Below are 17,878 nucleotides of genomic sequence, written 5' to 3'. Positions count from 1 at the left end.
ACATCACATGACCGTAATCACATAAATGTGCATCACACATACAGTGACACCTTGTGGCTCTTAAGGTAACTACAGTGTACCGCCTGACTAGCAGAGTTACATGGTTTTACTGTGTGCGGTGGCCCTCAGCTAGCTCACATCTGTTCTCTAATACAGATTTTTATTTTAAACTAAAAATCCGTCAGTATACTTTCAGTTTACATTTTAAGTACTTATCAGAGATATACTAAACAAAATTATACTTAAGTATACTTACAAGTATACTACTAGTACATATACTTGAACTTGAAGTTTACTTAAGTTTACTTAACAAAATAAACCAAGTATACTGTTTGTTTTTGTAAGGGTAGGGCTGGGGGAAACGACGGTTCTGTACATGAACTGAAACGACAGATAAAGTGTTCCTGATTCCTGATTCCTGATTCCTGATTCCCAACACCAGGATCTGATATAGCCTTCCCCTGCCTTGTTTAGTCTGTAGTAGATGCCCATGTAGAAACATAGCTGGGGTGTCAGAGGAGAAGTGTTGGATAACAGCAGGTTTATAAATGCAGATGTCAAGGCTGCACCGCCCCGGCGCCACAGACGCCATTTCACATCGGGCCCATAATCATTCCTGCAGGTTCCATGAAAAACAAATCCAATCCAATCGATCCCTATTCTAGTTCAAACACCCACCCTCGTACTGCGTGCATTCGCCAACTGCATCCCTCTGGCCGGCAGTCTCGAAGGAGACGCCTCGCCACCTCCGTGACAAGGCGACTCCAGGCCGAACCACTGCTTTTTCCGACACACCCAGAGACGCATTCATGTGACGAACACAAGCCGACTCTGCCCCCCTAACCAAGACAGCGTTGCCAGTTATTGCTGCTTCGTCGAGTCCGGCCATAGTCAGATCTGACAAGACCGGGGCGCGAACCCCGGTCCCCAGTGGGCAACTGCATCGACACAAAGCCGATTCTTAGACCACTACACCACCAAGGACCCGTACAGTTGAGAGTCTCAAGAGGACTAGCAATATGTTAGGTTAACTTGCTTTATCTCATTGATATATGTAAAACAGTAATCTCATAAGCGTTTATGTTGACCTTGACAGCAACAGTTACTGGGCCTTTTTGCCTCATACTCCAGTTATAATCCAGTTATAATCCAATTATAATCCGGTTATAATCCAGTTATAATCCCGTTATAATCCGGTTATAATCCAGTTATAATCCGGTTATAATCCAGCTATAATCCGGTTATAATCCAATTATAATCCGGTTATAATCCAGTTATAATCCCGTTATAATCCGGTTATAATCCAGTTATAATCCGGTTATAATCCAGCTATAATCCGGTTATAATCCAATTATAATCCGGTTATAATCCAGTTATAATCCCGTTATAATCCAGTTATAATCCGGTTATAATAATTATAAACACCACAAATTCACATTTGCGGCGGCCTCACCCGGTACCTTCCAGTTACTGGGCCTTTTTGCCTCATAATCAGGTTATAATCCAGTTATAATTCAGTTGTAATCCGGTTATAATGATTATAAACAGCACAAATTCCCGTTTGCGGCAGCCTCAATCGGTACCGTCCATGCAGTGTCTTTGTCCACGTCTACGTTGAAGTTTTGTCTTCGTTTGATGGCTGGGGGAGCTGGCACTGGATCGGCTGGGAGAGTTTGGTCTGCTTCATGCGGTGGACCCAAGGACCACGGCCCCCGCCTGGAGCTGCGCCCGACGAGGAAACACGGAGGGTGGTCTGACAGGATGCGGAAGCAGGGCAGGCTAAGCTAACTGCTAGCTAATGGAGACCGGCAGTTCTGATAACACCGCGGGCGGTCTGGCGGCGGCCTCGCCTGGCCTTGATTGTGTTTTAGTTTCATCATGAGGAGTGCGGGGAGGTGTGTCGAAGATGTCTGGCTGGGAGAGCTGGTGTTGGATCGACTGGAGAGCTTGGTGTGCTGCATCCTGTGGACCGAAGGACCACGCCCCGACCTGAGCTGTGCTCAAGGAGGAAACACCAAGGGTGGTCTGACAGGATTTGGAAGCGGGGCAGGCTAAGTTAACTGCTAGCCCGTGCAGACCGACAGTCATCCTGGCTGGCGTTCGTTCTCCTGGACAGTGATTTATTTAGTTTTTTTAGTTCAGATATGTGTGTTAGTTTGGACATATGTGTTAGTTTGGATATGTGTGTTCTTGTAGTTTTTGGATGTGTGTTTGTCTTTGTGTTGCACTGCTGTGGGCTGGAGGAACGACGTTTTGTTTTATTTTCACAAGTGCATGAAATGAGACGACAAATGCAGTGTTTCTGATTCTGAAGCTGATTCTAATCCAGTTAGTGTAGTAGGCTGGGTGATCAGCTGAACCCTAAGTGTTGCTGTCAGTGACAACTACACACTCTTAGTGCCACTGTTTTACATGTGTCAACAAGAAAAAACTGGTTGAAAAACCTTTTGTTAGTCAAGTTGATAATACTGTGGCGAACGTGGAAGTAGTGACAAAGGTAACCTTTCATTCTCCTTTATTGAGCTCACGCAGAGACGGGAATTTACAAGAAATGCGAAACAATACATGGAAGTCATTTACCTGAACAACAATGTTGATCATGGTTTCAGTACCAAAGGTACACATAACTTACAATTATACCACAGTAAATAGTAATGCAACCACATAAAACACTTGCAAAACATTTAATAACATAACTGACAATCTGAACGCAGTGCCTGATGGGTAAAACAGGAGGGCACAATTCTAACGGGGTTGTCTCTTCGCTACACTACCCCCTCCAGCGTGTCGCCTGTCCTCAGCCGACAACAAAGTCCCTATAGCGAGGGGGAAGCCGTCTCCGCTGCCACGGAGGCGCGGGTCCCTGTTCCCCACTGTCTGTCCGGTTGGTAGGGCCTGTGGGTGTAGGAGGGACCGTCCCGGGTGGGCTAAACTGATCTGCAGGTTCTTCAGCCAAGGGGCGGTAAGGTGCCAAACGGTCCAGGTGCAGAACTACCACCCGCCCCCGGACACACAGTTTCACCCGGTACACAACATCTAAAAGCTGCTCGAAAACATCACAGGGCCCCACCCACTGGCTTGGGGGAGACTCCTCTCTTCCGAGTTGGGTTGAAGACCCACACCTTCGCTCCCGGGCTGAAGGAGCGGCCCTGACAACGAGCGTCATAAGCCCGCGTTTGTTTCGCACCTGCCTGTTCCTGATGCTGCCGGGCAAACTCGTGTGCCTCAGCCGGACGTTGTTGGAGGTCCCGCAGGTACTCGAAGCCGGGTATCTTGGGAAGGTCAGTACCAGGGGGCGTGCCAAAGGCTAATTCCACAGGGGTCTGCAGTTCTCTCCTGAACATGAGCGCGGCCGGTGTACACCCGGTACTTTCTTGTACTGCCGACCGGTACGCCCACAGTACCAGGGGTAGATGACAGTCCCAGTCTCGCTGGTGCCGTGGGGTGACAGTAGCAAGTTGTGTTGTGCGCGTACAATTGAACCTCTCCACCAGTCCGTTGCTCTGGGGGTGGAGGGGCGTTGTTCTGGTCTTCTTCACCCCCATGCGTTGACACACTTCAGCGAACACCTGTGCCTCGAAGTTCCGCCGCTGATCGCTGTGTATTTCTTCGGGCGCATCGAACCGACTGGGACCGCATAAAGTAGTTGGTAAAGAGGTGAATGGCATTACTCGACACATCGACCAGAGCCCCCCAGCGAGTCAGCAAGTCCAGCCGATGATGCAGTGGTCTTGTATTTCAGCCAACCAAAACTCGTGAGTGGCTGCGGCTTTCCCTGCATGCACCTGCAGTAATGTCTTCCCCAGCATGCCAGTTAGTTCCCCGGTCACAGTTCTGATTTTACAGGTGGTTGGCCTCCACTTTGTCTCTGGCAGCATCCCTGGACTCACAATGGAGATGGTGGACCCTGTGTCCACAAGGGCCCAGCAGCGGTGTCCCTCAATGGAGCAGCAAAGGTAGAGGCCGTGTACGTGGCCCACTTTGCCGATCTGGGAAGAGTTCTCAATGGGGGATATGGTCGGTTGGCTGGGTGGCAGTCTCCCCGCGGTGCCACCCCACTCTAGTTTTCCAACTAGGGAGCACTATGGTGTCATGGTGCTGGGGCAGGGCAGTCACGGACCATGTGCCCCGCTTCTCCACAGCGGTAGCATGGATCATTAGGCGTCCAGGTTCTGAAGGGTGGTCGGCGTCGGCCTGGTTGCTTTCGGTGTGGTTGCTATTGAGCCTGGCAGACGACCCCTCTTTCGATGTCTCCCTCATCTTTGTTGACCTCAGCCTGATGGTGTTAGTTGGTTGTGTGGGGCCATCACAGCCTCCACCCTCTCTGCCTCTTCCAACACAGTCTTGAAGGTCGTAGGTGCAGAGGTGCTCCCTCAACCTCTCTGGGGTGAGCTCCTGGATGAAGGCACACGGCTAACTCTTCATGAGCTGCCGGATCAAAAGTGGGGTAGCCACGATGTGCAAAGAAGCACACGTCTGCTGCATAGGTTCCCAGGGTCTCGCCCTCTTGGCGGCGCTGGCGGGCCAGTCGGTCTCGCATGCTGTCAGTAGAGACCCGTTGACCAAAGCGTTGTTCCAAAGCAGCGGCCAGTGTCTCGTAATCCTGCTGTTCTGATGGCGTAAGGTCGAGCAATACCTGCAGCGCGTTCCCTTAGAGCGCCAGGGCAACAGGAGCAGCAGTGTCTTGGGTGCTCCAATGGTTGTACGTTGCTGTCAGTTTTACTTGAGCTAGGCATGGCTCCAGGGCCGTGATGCCCGCATACCGTGGGAGCTTGAAGATCCTTGATGATGGCAGCATCGCATTAGCAGGGGGTGCTGGTGTTGTAGTGATGTTGGTCAGTGACGTGGCGACGGTGACTGGTGACGTAATGGCGGCGTACATGTGGTCGGGGATGAAATGCCTCCGAGTGGCTTAGCCGGCCGGCCGGCCGTGCCGGGCCCTGTAGGATGGGGAGCACTGGCTCCGTCAGCCCTTCCTCCGCAGGGCATCTTCTTCCGAACGTCGGTGTTCTTCCCCCGGGGAAGTCCTGTTTCAAGACGCCCAGTGAAGTCCTCAGTCTGGCAGAGCTCCTCGCTGAATGTATTTCTGGGCGTTGCCATCTTCGGTTTGTGGGTTTTAGCTGCCATCCCACTGCTGACACCAGTGTGGCGAATGTGGAATTAGTAACAAAGGTCACCTTTCAGTCTCCTTTGTTGAAGTCACGCAGAGACGGGAACTTAAGAGAAATGTGGAATAATGCATGGCTGTCATCTACCTGAACAACAATGTTGATCATGGTTGCAGTACCAAAGTTACACAACATAACAGAACGACAACTACAACTATGGGTAAACCAGGAGGGCACAATTCTAACGGGGTAGCCTCTTCGCTAAGGCATGTGTGCTAGTTTAGATATATGTGTTAGGTTGGATATGTGTGTTCTTGTAGTTTTTGGATGTGTGTTTGTCTTTGTGTTACACTGCTGTGGGCTGGGGAAACGACGTTTTGTTTCATGTTCACAAGTGCATGAAATGAAACGACAAATGCAGTGTTTCTGATTGTGATTCTGGTTCTGATCCAGCCGGTCCAGTTAGTGCAGTAGGCGGGTGATGAGCTGAACCATAAGTGTTGCTGTCACTCGCAGTGCCACTGTTTTACACGGGTCACCAAGAAATCTGGTTGAAAAACCCCTTTTCTTAGTCATGCTGATAATACTGTCTCGTGTGGAGCCAAACAAGCGTCACAAGACCCACTGCTGAAGTGCTCCTGAGCGCCGGTCCCTCTCTCAGCTCAAGCTGTCACAGTACCGAGGCCGGCCTGGCCTTCGGCCGTGGGATTTTCCACCTGCTCGTGCATATGGTGGAAACTCTTACGCGGCTCGGGACCTTGCCGGGGTTCTGTGCAGCCTGATATTTGTCTTTGACCACATGCTGACACAGGTCGCTGTCTCGCTCAGGACGAGGCCCTGGTTCAGCACCCCGCGCAGGCACGGGCAGCGGGGGGGGGGGGGGGCGGCGTCTTACTTCCTGTGTGCCTTCGCTATTTTTATCCCATGTCTAATAAGAGGCAAAGGAAATGGCGTCGCTGCCAAAATACACATACAGTTTCCAACACACCAGTTTGTGTCTTATATGGTTTGATACAGCCTTGTGTGTGTGTGTGTGTGTGTGTGTGTGTGTGTGTGTGTGTGTGTGTGTGTGTGTGTGTGTGTGTGTGCTTGCTACACGTGGCTGCCTTCTTTAGCCCGGCCATTGCATGTGATGAGATGATGGCGCTCCCCTGAGTGTATACGGTGTGCTGAGCACAGGTACCCTGATGCACCGAGTGGAGGTGGTCTGTGCACACAAGGTCCAGGGGGTTGGAGTGCCGCGCTGTGTCTAGACTGCAGATCAAACCAGCGGGCCTGTAAACGTGCAGGGTTCAGCAGGAGTTCACACAGCGTGGGATTTTCTACCTGTGCCTACATTTGCTGGCTCACATGCGGCTCCGAGGACTGGCCCTGTGTAAACTACATGACCACGTGTGGCGTGAGCGTTTGACGGGGGCCGGCCCCCAGCTGGCACGCCTAGTATAAAGGCAGCCATACCGTATGTTTACACACACTACACCTCTGCCCGCCCGCTCGACTCACGACATGAGACTGCTCCAGGCTGTGCTCCTGCTGGCCGCGGGCCTCTGCGCTGGTGAGTGCTGCTGCTGCTGCTGCTGCTTCGTCATGCATGCTACAGGTTGTCTTTTCCATTCACAGTTTACCTCTTCAGAACAGCTCACACACAGCCCTTAACAGCAGACCCAACGACCAACACCGCATGTGAGGTCTGCGGAACTACACCGCCTTCTCAAAACCTGTCACGCACCCATCAAAACCTGTCACGCACCCATCAAAACATGTCACGCACCCATCAAAACATGTCACACACCCATCAAAACCTGTCACGCACCCATCAAAACCTGTCACGCACCCATCAGAACCAAACACTTCCATCAAAACCTGCAGTCTGTGCTCAACTGAAAATGTTTGTCTTCTCATGTATCTCACAGTGGATAACACAAGGGAAACTACAGCTATCAATGCCAACCTCTGTAACCATCCCTTTGGCTTGTGTACAGCCCCTCACAGGGCTGACTGTTCTACCACTGACAACCACACTGCAACTGGGGTTTTGTACTGAGCACTCCTGCTTAGGGAATATACTGCTGCAGAACGTATTTCAAATTGTATATTTTGAAAGTCAGTTACTCTGTCAGGGAAACTACAGCACTGCATTGTATTGTGGCAACACACTTTACAGAAGTGTAGAAATGGTCGTTGCCAAGAGTGCAAACACAGTGAAGCACAGTCCAGTGAAGTGGCTGTAAAGGCCGGCAAAGTGACTTCCCTATTTTCATGTGGGAACGTACGAACAGCTGATGCCACAGTATGGCGGCTCAGGCTCGGCTGAACCCTTTGGCCCGCCTCTCTCATGGACAGGCCATGAGGGCCAATGACTGTTGCCCTAGTTTCATTAGCGCGTCTTACACGAACGCCACGTCCCCTGACCGGGGTCCCTCTGCCTCTACCACGACCTCTTCCTCGTCCTCGCTGAGGTTGTTGGTCCATGCTTGGTATCAACGTCAGTCTGTTGACCTCTTGTGCAGGTTGAGAACTAGCTGATGAACTGTGCTCGGAGAGTTCACACAGGTGCTGCCGGTATGGAGGAGTGAGGGAGCAGTTTCAGTGGGCTGCTACTGAGTGTCTGCCATGTGTTGACATGCTTACTAGGTTTCGGGTCTCTCTCCGAGAAGTGTGTTAACTGTGTGGAAAAGTGTGTTGAAACTCAAAGAAAACAGTGTGAAAGCAGTGAGAAATAGTTAACCCATTCACCAGAGAAGACCAGAAGAAGGTGTGAGCATTAGAGTAGTTACCCATGATTCCCTGGATGTGTGTACGCAACCGAGAACAGCTGTAACATCCCTGGAGCGGGATCGGAGCTGTGGCTTCACCTGCTCCTGTAATGCTAACAGCTTGTCATGCTTTTAATGTGTGTGTGTGTGTGTGTGTGTGTGTGTCCATGTGTTTGCTGCGTGTATGTGTGTTGTCTCTCAGCCCAGGCCTTGAACAACAGGGCTCTAAACCAGTTCAGAAAAATGATCCTGTGTGTGATGCCTGACAGCTGGCCCGTCCTGGACTACGCCGACTACGGCTGCTACTGTGGCATGGGAGGCTCCGGTACCCCCGTGGACGAACTTGACAGGTCTGGAAAAACTGCATCTAATAAAGGGAAGTCGACATCCTTCTCAGGTTCAGCCCCGAGAAGGATGTCGATATGAAGTGACGTTGTATGAACAGGAAAAACCAGAATGGCGCAGCTGTGGCTTCATGTGCAGATGAAAGCTTCACTCGTAAGGCGGCACAAAGCATGGTGACAGCGGTCGATGGCGTGCGTTACAATAGAAACCTTCATGGCTAACAAGGAAGCAGTAATTGTGAGCTGTCTAAACAGATACCCGGGAACAGACATTGGAATATTGAAGGGCTGGAGAGAAGAAACATATTCATAATCAACACAAAAGGATGTATTCATTTGTGGGGATTTCATTACAAACCTGTTAGATCCAAATAAGCACAAAAAGACAGGAAAGTTCATTAACACAATGTGTAGTCTGGGTTTATATCCTAGAATCACTAGACCTAGCAGAACCACACCACACCGTGCCACCGTGCCATACACAACATATTCACACGCATTACAGAAGGCCACACTGACAGCAGCGTTTAGTACATGACACCAGTGACCATCTACCAGTTTTACTGTCTATGGCTCCAATTTTAGGAAGAACAAAGTCCCGACAACATTAAATATGTAAGAGTAAGAACAGAGGACTCCATGAATGCTTTCAAAAAATGAATTACTAACACATAACTGGAATACAGTGCACAAAGAAGAAGACACTGACAACGCTTATGATTCATTCCTAAACACATTTCAATCCTTATATGATAAAAATTGCCCAATAGAACAATCCAACAGTAAACAGAAATACAAAGATAGTTCATGGGACTACGTAAAGCTTTTCATAAAAATATAAGCTCTACTAAGAATTCATAAAGCACAGAACCATTGAAGCAGAAATAAAATACAAAACATATAAAACAAGCTAACTACCATGATGAGGAAATGCAGGAAGGAATACTACAATAAAGAGTTAGAGACCAGTAAAACAACACCGCAGGTAGTATATAGTATATATGGAAGGTGTTGAACAGTGCTATTAGAAGCGGCTCTAGAAGCCCAAGCTGCCCTCAGTCCTTTACAGATGAGGACAAGCCTATAAACAACATGGAGGACCTGCTCACGTGGTCGATGGCTTCAACAGGTTCTTTGTAAATGTGTGGCAGGAAAAATCAGTGACACACAAACAATCACAGAGGGGAGTGACGGTGATGATGGGGACAGAAACCCAAGTGCCATGTTTCTCAGAGCGGCAGAAGAGAAGGACATCCTGGACGATGTAAACAAATGCAAGAACAAAAAGCTACTGTCTGGAATGGTGTTGATATGGCAGGAGTTAATCTAACGTATTGCTACACAACTAACCCACATCTACAACACGTCCTTTCACTCTGGTAACGTTCCAAGCAAAATTAATATCGCAAAAGCTACGCCCTTATGTAAAACCAGAGATACACACCAATTTACAGACTACAGACCGATTTCATTATTGTCCCAATTCTCCAAAATACTAGAAAAACTAGTTGCTGTTAGACTAGACAAATTCACTGAGAAACACAATCTGCTGACTGAAAGCCAGCACGGGGTCCAACCAAATAGCCACATCTCCGCTGCTCACTGAATTAACTGAAGAAACAATTAACTGCATAGACCAGAAAAGTTTGCTGTGGGAATATTTACAGACCTAAAAAACCCTTTGACACTACTGACCACAACAGATTAATAGATAAAGTTAAAGGTGTGGTTTCAGAGGGGTGGTGCAGCTATGTATTTAAGTAACAGGCAGCAGTCTGTAAAGACAAGTGAGCATAAACCGTCATGCATGGATACTACTTGTGGTGTACCTCAGGGCTCGGTTTTAGGTCCACAACTGTTCATTCTGTACTTAAACGATATATAAAAGATATCGAACATGTTGAAATGTGTTGTCTTTGCTGATGACATGAATGTATTTTACTACTACTGCTGCTACTACTACTACTAGCACTATTCTGCTACTCCAACCAATGATAATGGTAATACTAATAATTTCGTGTATTTATACTACACTTTCTGATGGCTCCTTCAGTGTCATGGTGTAGCTCAGGTCAGTGCAGCACCTTCTTCATCGTCCGGCAGCCTCAGGGACTCTTGTTACTTGGTCTTATGGGTCTGTGTAAGTGTATTTAAGGCGTCCTCTCTTGCCTCGGCAGGTGTTGCCAGGTGCATGACCAGTGCTACAGTGATGCCATGCAGCACGATGAGTGCTGGCCCCTGCTGGACAACCCCTACACCGAGCTGTACCACTACGACTGCGACGACGATGACAAAAAGGTCACCTGTGGACGTGAGTACCGCCCGGCGCCACCCTCAGCCTTCCCCCTTTCCTGACCTTAGAAACTTGAATGTTTTCTATTACTTGTTTTTATCTATTTATCTATTCATTTTTATTCTTATGTAGTGTAAAGTGTCATTGGGTTCCTTGAAATGCAGTGTACAAATCAAAGCTGTTGTTGTTTCTTATTAAGGTACAAAGGGTATTTTGCTAGCCTGTTTCTTATTCGGTACCTTTTTTTCTAAGTCTTCATTTGGTACCTAAACCCTCCCATCACTTTAATGAATTACATGTTGTTATGTCTGTCACGCCCGTCTCACAGTGGTGTTACTTTATTGATTGACATGTCATCATCTCTGACACGCCTGTCTGACAGTGGTGTTACTTTATTGATTGACATGTCGTTATGTCTGTCACGCCCATCTCACAGTGGTGTTACTTTATTGATTGACATGTCATCATCTCTGACACGCCTGTCTGACAGTGGTGTTACTTTATTGATTGACATGTCGTTATGTCTGTCACGCCCATCTCACAGTGGTGTTACTTTATTGATTGGCATGTCGTTATGTCTGTCACGCCCATCTCACAGTGGTGTTACTTTATTGATTGACATGTCGTTATGTCTGTCACGCCCGTCTCACTGTGGTGTTACTTTATTGATTGACATGTCATCATGTCTGTCACGCCCATCTCACAGTGGTGTTACTTTATTGATTGACATGTCATCATGTCTGACACGCCTGTCTGACAGTGGTGTTACTTTATTGATTGACATGTCGTTATGTCTGACACGCCCGTCTCACTGTGGTGTTACTTTATTGATTGACATGTCATCATGTCTGACACGCCTGTCTGACAGTGGTGTTACTTTATTGATTGACATGTCGTTATGTCTGACACGCCCGTCTCACTGTGGTGTTACTTTATTGATTGACATGTCATCATGTCTGACACGCCCGTCTGACTGTGGTGTTACTTTACTGATTGACATGTAATCATGTCTGTCACGCCCGTCTCACTGTGGTGTTACTTTATTGATTGACATGTCATCATGTCTGTCACGCCCGTCTCACAGTGGTGTTACTTTATTGATTGACATGTCGTTATGTCTGTCACGCCCGTCTCACAGTGGTGTTACTTTATTGATTGACATGTCATCATGTCTGTCACGCCCGTCTCACAGTGGTGTTACTTTATTGATTGACATGTCGTTATGTCTGTCACGCCTGTCTGACAGTGGTGTTACTTTATTGATTGACATGTCGTTATGTCTGTCACGCCCGTCTCACAGTGGTGTTACTTTATTGATTGACATGTCATCATGTCTGTCACGCCCGTCTCACAGTGGTGTTACTTTATTGATTGACATGTCGTTATGTCTGTCACGCCCATCTCACAGTGGTGTTACTTTATTGATTGACATGTCATCATGTCTGACACGCCCGTCTCACAGTGGTGTTACTTTATTGATTGACATGTCGTTATGTCTGTCACGCCCGTCTGACAGTGGTGTTACTTTATTGATTGACATGTCGTTATGTCTGTCACGCCCGTCTCACTGTGGTGTTACTTTATTGATTGACATGTCATCATCTCTGACACGCCCGTCTGACAGTGGTGTTACTTTATTGATTGACATGTCGTTATGTCTGTCACGCCCGTCTCACTGTGGTGTTACTTTATTGATTGACATGTCGTTATGTCTGTCACGCCCGTCTGACAGTGGTGTTACTTTATTGATTGGCATGTCGTTATGTCTGTCACGCCCGTCTCACAGTGGTGTTACTTTATTGATTGACATGTCGTTATGTCTGTCACGCCCGTCTCACAGTGGTGTTACTTTATTGATTGACATGTCGTTATGTCTGACACGCCCGTCTGACAGTGGTGTTACTTTATTGATTGACATGTCGTTATGTCTGACACGCCCGTCTCACAGTGGTGTTACTTTACTGATTGGCATGTCATTATGTCTGTCACGCCCGTCTCACTGTGGTGTTACTTTATTGATTGACATGTCGTTATGTCTGTCACGCCCGTCTCACAGTGGTGTTACTTTATTGATTGACATGTCGTTATGTCTGTCACGCCCGTCTGACAGTGGTGTTACTTTATTGATTGACATGTCGTTATGTCTGTCACGCCCGTCTCACAGTGGTGTTACTTTATTGATTGGCATGTCATTATGTCTGTCACGCCCGTCTCACAGTGGTGTTACTTTACTGATTGACATGTCGTTATGTCTGTCACGCCCGTCTCACAGTGGTGTTACTTTATTGATTGACATGTCATCATGTCTGTCACGCCCGTCTCACAGTGGTGTTACTTTATTGATTGACATGTCGTTATGTCTGACACGCCCGTCTGACAGTGGTGTTACTTTATTGATTGACATGTCGTTATGTCTGTCACGCCCGTCTCACAGTGGTGTTACTTTATTGATTGACATGTCGTTATGTCTGTCACGCCCGTCTCACAGTGGTGTTACTTTATTGATTGGCATGTCGTTATGTCTGTCACGCCCGTCTCACAGTGGTGTTACTTTATTGATTGACATGTCATCATGTCTGTCACGCCCATCTCACAGTGGTGTTACTTTATTGATTGACATGTCGTTATGTCTGTCACGCCCATCTCACAGTGGTGTTACTTTATTGATTGGCATGTCGTTATGTCTGTCACGCCCGTCTCACAGTGGTGTTACTTTACTGATTGACATGTCGTTATGTCTGTCACGCCCGTCTCACAGTGGTGTTACTTTATTGATTGACATGTCATCATGTCTGTCACGCCCGTCTCACAGTGGTGTTACTTTATTGATTGACATGTCGTTATGTCTGACACGCCCGTCTGACAGTGGTGTTACTTTATTGATTGACATGTCGTTATGTCTGTCACGCCCGTCTGACAGTGGTGTTACTTTATTGATTGACATGTCGTTATGTCTGTCACGCCCGTCTGACAGTGGTGTTACTTTATTGATTGGCATGTCGTTATGTCTGTCACGCCCGTCTCACAGTGGTGTTACTTTATTGATTGACATGTCGTTATGTCTGTCACGCCCGTCTGACAGTGGTGTTACTTTATTGATTGACATGTCATCATGTCTGACACGCCCGTCTCACTGTGGTGTTACTTTATTGATTGACATGTCGTTATGTCTGTCACGCCCATCTCACAGTGGTGTTACTTTATTGATTGGCATGTCGTTATGTCTGTCACGCCCGTCTCACAGTGGTGTTACTTTATTGATTGACATGTCGTTATGTCTGTCACGCCCGTCTGACAGTGGTGTTACTTTATTGATTGACATGTCGTTATGTCTGTCACGCCCGTCTCACAGTGGTGTTACTTTATTGATTGACATGTCATCATGTCTGACACGCCCGTCTCACTGTGGTGTTACTTTATTGATTGACATGTCGTTATGTCTGACACGCCCGTCTCACAGTGGTGTTACTTTATTGATTGGCATGTCGTTATGTCTGTCACGCCCGTCTCACAGTGGTGTTACTTTATTGATTGACATGTCATCATGTCTGACACGCCCGTCTCACTGTGGTGTTACTTTATTGATTGGCATGTCGTTATGTCTGTCACGCCCGTCTCACAGTGGTGTTACTTTATTGATTGGCATGTCGTTATGTCTGTCACGCCCATCTCACAGTGGTGTTACTTTATTGATTGGCATGTCGTTATGTCTGTCACGCCCGTCTCACAGTGGTGTTACTTTATTGATTGGCATGTCGTTATGTCTGTCACGCCCGTCTCACAGTGGTGTTACTTTATTGATTGACATGTCGTTATGTCTGTCACGCCCGTCTGACAGTGGTGTTACTTTATTGATTGACATGTCGTTATGTCTGTCACGCCCGTCTCACAGTGGTGTTACTTTATTGATTGACATGTCATCATGTCTGACACGCCCGTCTCACTGTGGTGTTACTTTATTGATTGACATGTCGTTATGTCTGTCACGCCCGTCTCACAGTGGTGTTACTTTATTGATTGGCATGTCGTTATGTCTGTCACGCCCATCTCACAGTGGTGTTACTTTATTGATTGGCATGTCGTTATGTCTGTCACGCCCGTCTCACAGTGGTGTTACTTTATTGATTGGCATGTCGTTATGTCTGTCACGCCCGTCTCACAGTGGTGTTACTTTATTGATTGACATGTCGTTATGTCTGACACGCCCGTCTCACAGTGGTGTTACTTTATTGATTGACATGTCATCATGTCTGTCACGCCCGTCTCACAGTGGTGTTACTTTATTGATTGGCATGTCGTTATGTCTGACACGCCCGTCTCACAGTGGTGTTACAGGAGGTGAACACAGCTGATATGATTCTAGTTTTCTGTCCATCTCCAACAGGATGTTTACTCAGCCTGAGCTAACACAGGCCTCCATGCTCAAAGAAGAATCAGACAAACAACGTGCAGTTTTGTACACATGATTTGAACTGAAGCATAAACTAAAACTATCTGAAACAATCTAAATCACCGTCCCGTCTGTGGTAGGGTGATTATGGCTGTGACGGATTTCATTTTAGCTTCTTGATCTGAATTCAGATCAGCCACCTTCTCCTTGAGACTGAGACTCACTGTTTGAAGGGACAAGAGGTCATGGCATGAACATGGAACATGGAGACCTCTGACAAACTGTGCAACACACTGCCGTGTGGGCATGAGGCCTGAACTCCATGGTAGTCTGGCCACCTTCTCAGCCTCACGCCATCATTTTCTCATCACAGTTTTCTCATCACGATTTTCTCACCGTCATTATCTCATCCTCGTTTTCTCATCATTTTTTTCATCCTTGTTTTCTCATCATTTTTTCTCATCCTCGTTTTCTCATCCTCGTTTTCTCATCATGGTTTCTTATCATGTTTTCTCATCGCCATTTTCTCATCCTCGTTTTCTCATCATGGTTTTCTCATCATAATTATCTCATCCTCGTTTTATCATCATCTTTTCTCATCATGGTTTTCTCATCATTGTTTTCTCATCATGGTTTTCTTATCATGTTTTCTCATCATGGTTTTCTTATCATGTTTTCTCATCATGGTTTTCTCACCTGCAGGGAAAAATGACGACTGTGAGATGTTCATCTGTGAGTGTGACAGGAAGGCCGCTGAATGTTTTGCCAAGTCCACCTGGAACCCCGAACATGAGCACCTGCCCAGCAACCAATGCAAATAAATACCAATGCAAATAAACCTCATGCACACAGTGACTACCGACTTTAAACTGAGATATCTGTCTTTTCTTTCTACCCTCTCTCTCTCTCTTCCTGAGAGTGATGACTACTGTACCAAAATGATGTATCAACACTCATTCTGACATTCAATTAGTAGATAGTTACTAGATAGATAGATAGATACTAGATAGATAGATAGATAGATAGATAGATAGATAGATTGATAGATAGATAGATACTAGATAGATAGATAGATAGATACTAGATAGATAGATAGATAGATAGATAGATAGATAGATAGATAGATGATAGATAGATAGATAGATAGACACTAGATAGATAGATAGATAGATAGATACTAGATAGATAGATAGATAGATAGATAGATTGATAGATAGATAGATACTAGATAGATAGATAGATAGATAGATAGATAGATACTAGATAGATAGATAGATACTAGATAGATAGATACTAGATAGATAGATAGATAGATAGATAGATAGATAGATAGATAGATAGATAGATAGATAGATAGATAAATAGTTAAATTTATTAAACAGTGGGCTAATTGAGGGTGATAGCTCCACTGCTTTTTTTAATCTGTGGTTAACTTTCTCTGATCAATAATTGCTCATATAACAACAATAAAACTGTCTTCGAGCTCGACACTCCTCTCCATGCTCATTTTTATTCACACTAGACTGCATTAGTTGATATAGTAAACACTACACGTGTGTGTGTCATGTTGATATAGTAAACACTGTATTGACGAGGCTTGAGTCAGTCTTGTTATTCGTTGCTAGGCCATTCCAGAAGCTTGATGTGCTTCTTCTTCAGCCACTCTTTGGCTGCTTTGGCGGTGTGCTTTGGGTCGTTGTCGTGTTGGAACCCCCATCCACGACCCATCTTCAGCGCTCTCACTGAGGGAAGGAGGTGTTGGTCCAGAATTCCACGGTACATGGCCCCGTCCATCCTCCCCTCAATGTGATGGAGTTGTCCTGTCCCCTTGGCTGAAAAGCACCCCCAAAGCATGATGTTGCCACCCCCATGCTTGACGGTGGGGATGGTGTTCTTTGGGTTGTACTCCGTGTTCTTCACCCTCCAACCACGGCGAGTTGAGTTGAGCCCGAAAAGTTCTATTTTGGCCTCATCCGACCACATCACCTTCTTCCAGGCCTCTTCTGAGTCGTCCAGGTGTTCATTGGCGAACTTAAGATGGGCCTGTACATGTGCCTTGTTGAGCAGTGGGTCTTGTGTGCGCTGCAGGATTTTAATCCATGACGGCGTCGTGTGTTACTAACCGTTTGGTTTGTAACTGTGGTCCCAGATGCCTTAAGGTCATTAACCAGTTCCCCCTTGTGGTTCTGGGATGATTCCTCACCGTTCGCATGATCAGGGACACCCTAAGAGGCGAGATCTTGCGTGGAGCCCCAGACCGAGGATGGAGGTTGGCGGTGGTGTGGTGTTCCTTCCATCTCCTGATAACTGCACCGACAGTTGTTACTTTCTCTCGAAGATGCTTTCCAATTCTCTTGTAGCCCATCCCGGCCTTGTGCAGGTCTACACTCTTGTCCCTGGTGTCCTTAGACAGCTCTTTGGTCTTGCCCATGATGGAGATGTTGAAATCTGATTGATTGGGTGTGGACAGGTATCTTTTGTACAGGTAACGAGGTGATGCAGGTGTATTTTATGTGGGTAATTAGTTGGGAATGGGGGGCATCTTAAAGAAAAACTAACTGGTTTGTGGGAGCCAGAATACTTGCTGTTTGGTGGGGGATCAGATACTTATTTATCTAAATCAGGTGGTTATTAATTTTTATAAATTCATATGATGTGATTTTCTGGAATTTTCTTTGGGATTCCGTCTCTCACTGTTAAAATGTGTATATGATTAAAATTATAGACTGTTGCATTCTTTGTAAGTGGGCAAACCTACAAAATCAGCAAGGGGTCAAATATTTATTTTCCCCACTGTAGATAGATAGATAGATAGATAGATAGATACTAGATAGATAGATAGATAGATAGATACTAGATAGATAGATAGATAGATAGATACTAGATAGATAGATAGATAGATAGATACTAGATAGATAGATAGATAGATAGATAGATAGATAGATACTAGATAGATAGATAGATTGATAGATATATACTAGATAGAT

The 17,878-nt window shown here is 46.5% G+C and overlaps 1 protein-coding gene across 1 annotated transcript; it reads left to right on the top strand.

Annotated features, from left to right (window-relative positions):
• Positions 1 to 6,586: 6,586 nt before the first annotated feature.
• LOC130121797 (phospholipase A2, minor isoenzyme-like) lies at positions 6,587 to 15,887 on the top strand. The gene is made up of 4 exons (XM_056290698.1): positions 6,587 to 6,663; positions 8,067 to 8,214; positions 10,386 to 10,519; positions 15,594 to 15,887. Exons 1-4 carry the CDS (start codon positions 6,615 to 6,617, stop codon positions 15,710 to 15,712), a joined length of 450 nt encoding a protein of 149 aa, XP_056146673.1. The 5' UTR covers positions 6,587 to 6,614; the 3' UTR covers positions 15,713 to 15,887.
• Positions 15,888 to 17,878: the final 1,991 nt, after the last annotated feature.

Source organism: Lampris incognitus, chromosome 12 (assembly GCF_029633865.1).
Source record: "Lampris incognitus isolate fLamInc1 chromosome 12, fLamInc1.hap2, whole genome shotgun sequence".
Classification (NCBI taxonomy): domain Eukaryota; kingdom Metazoa; phylum Chordata; class Actinopteri; order Lampriformes; family Lampridae; genus Lampris; species Lampris incognitus.
The sequence above is the reverse complement of the archived record's forward strand: the minus strand, read 5'-3'. Positions and strand labels throughout refer to the sequence as shown.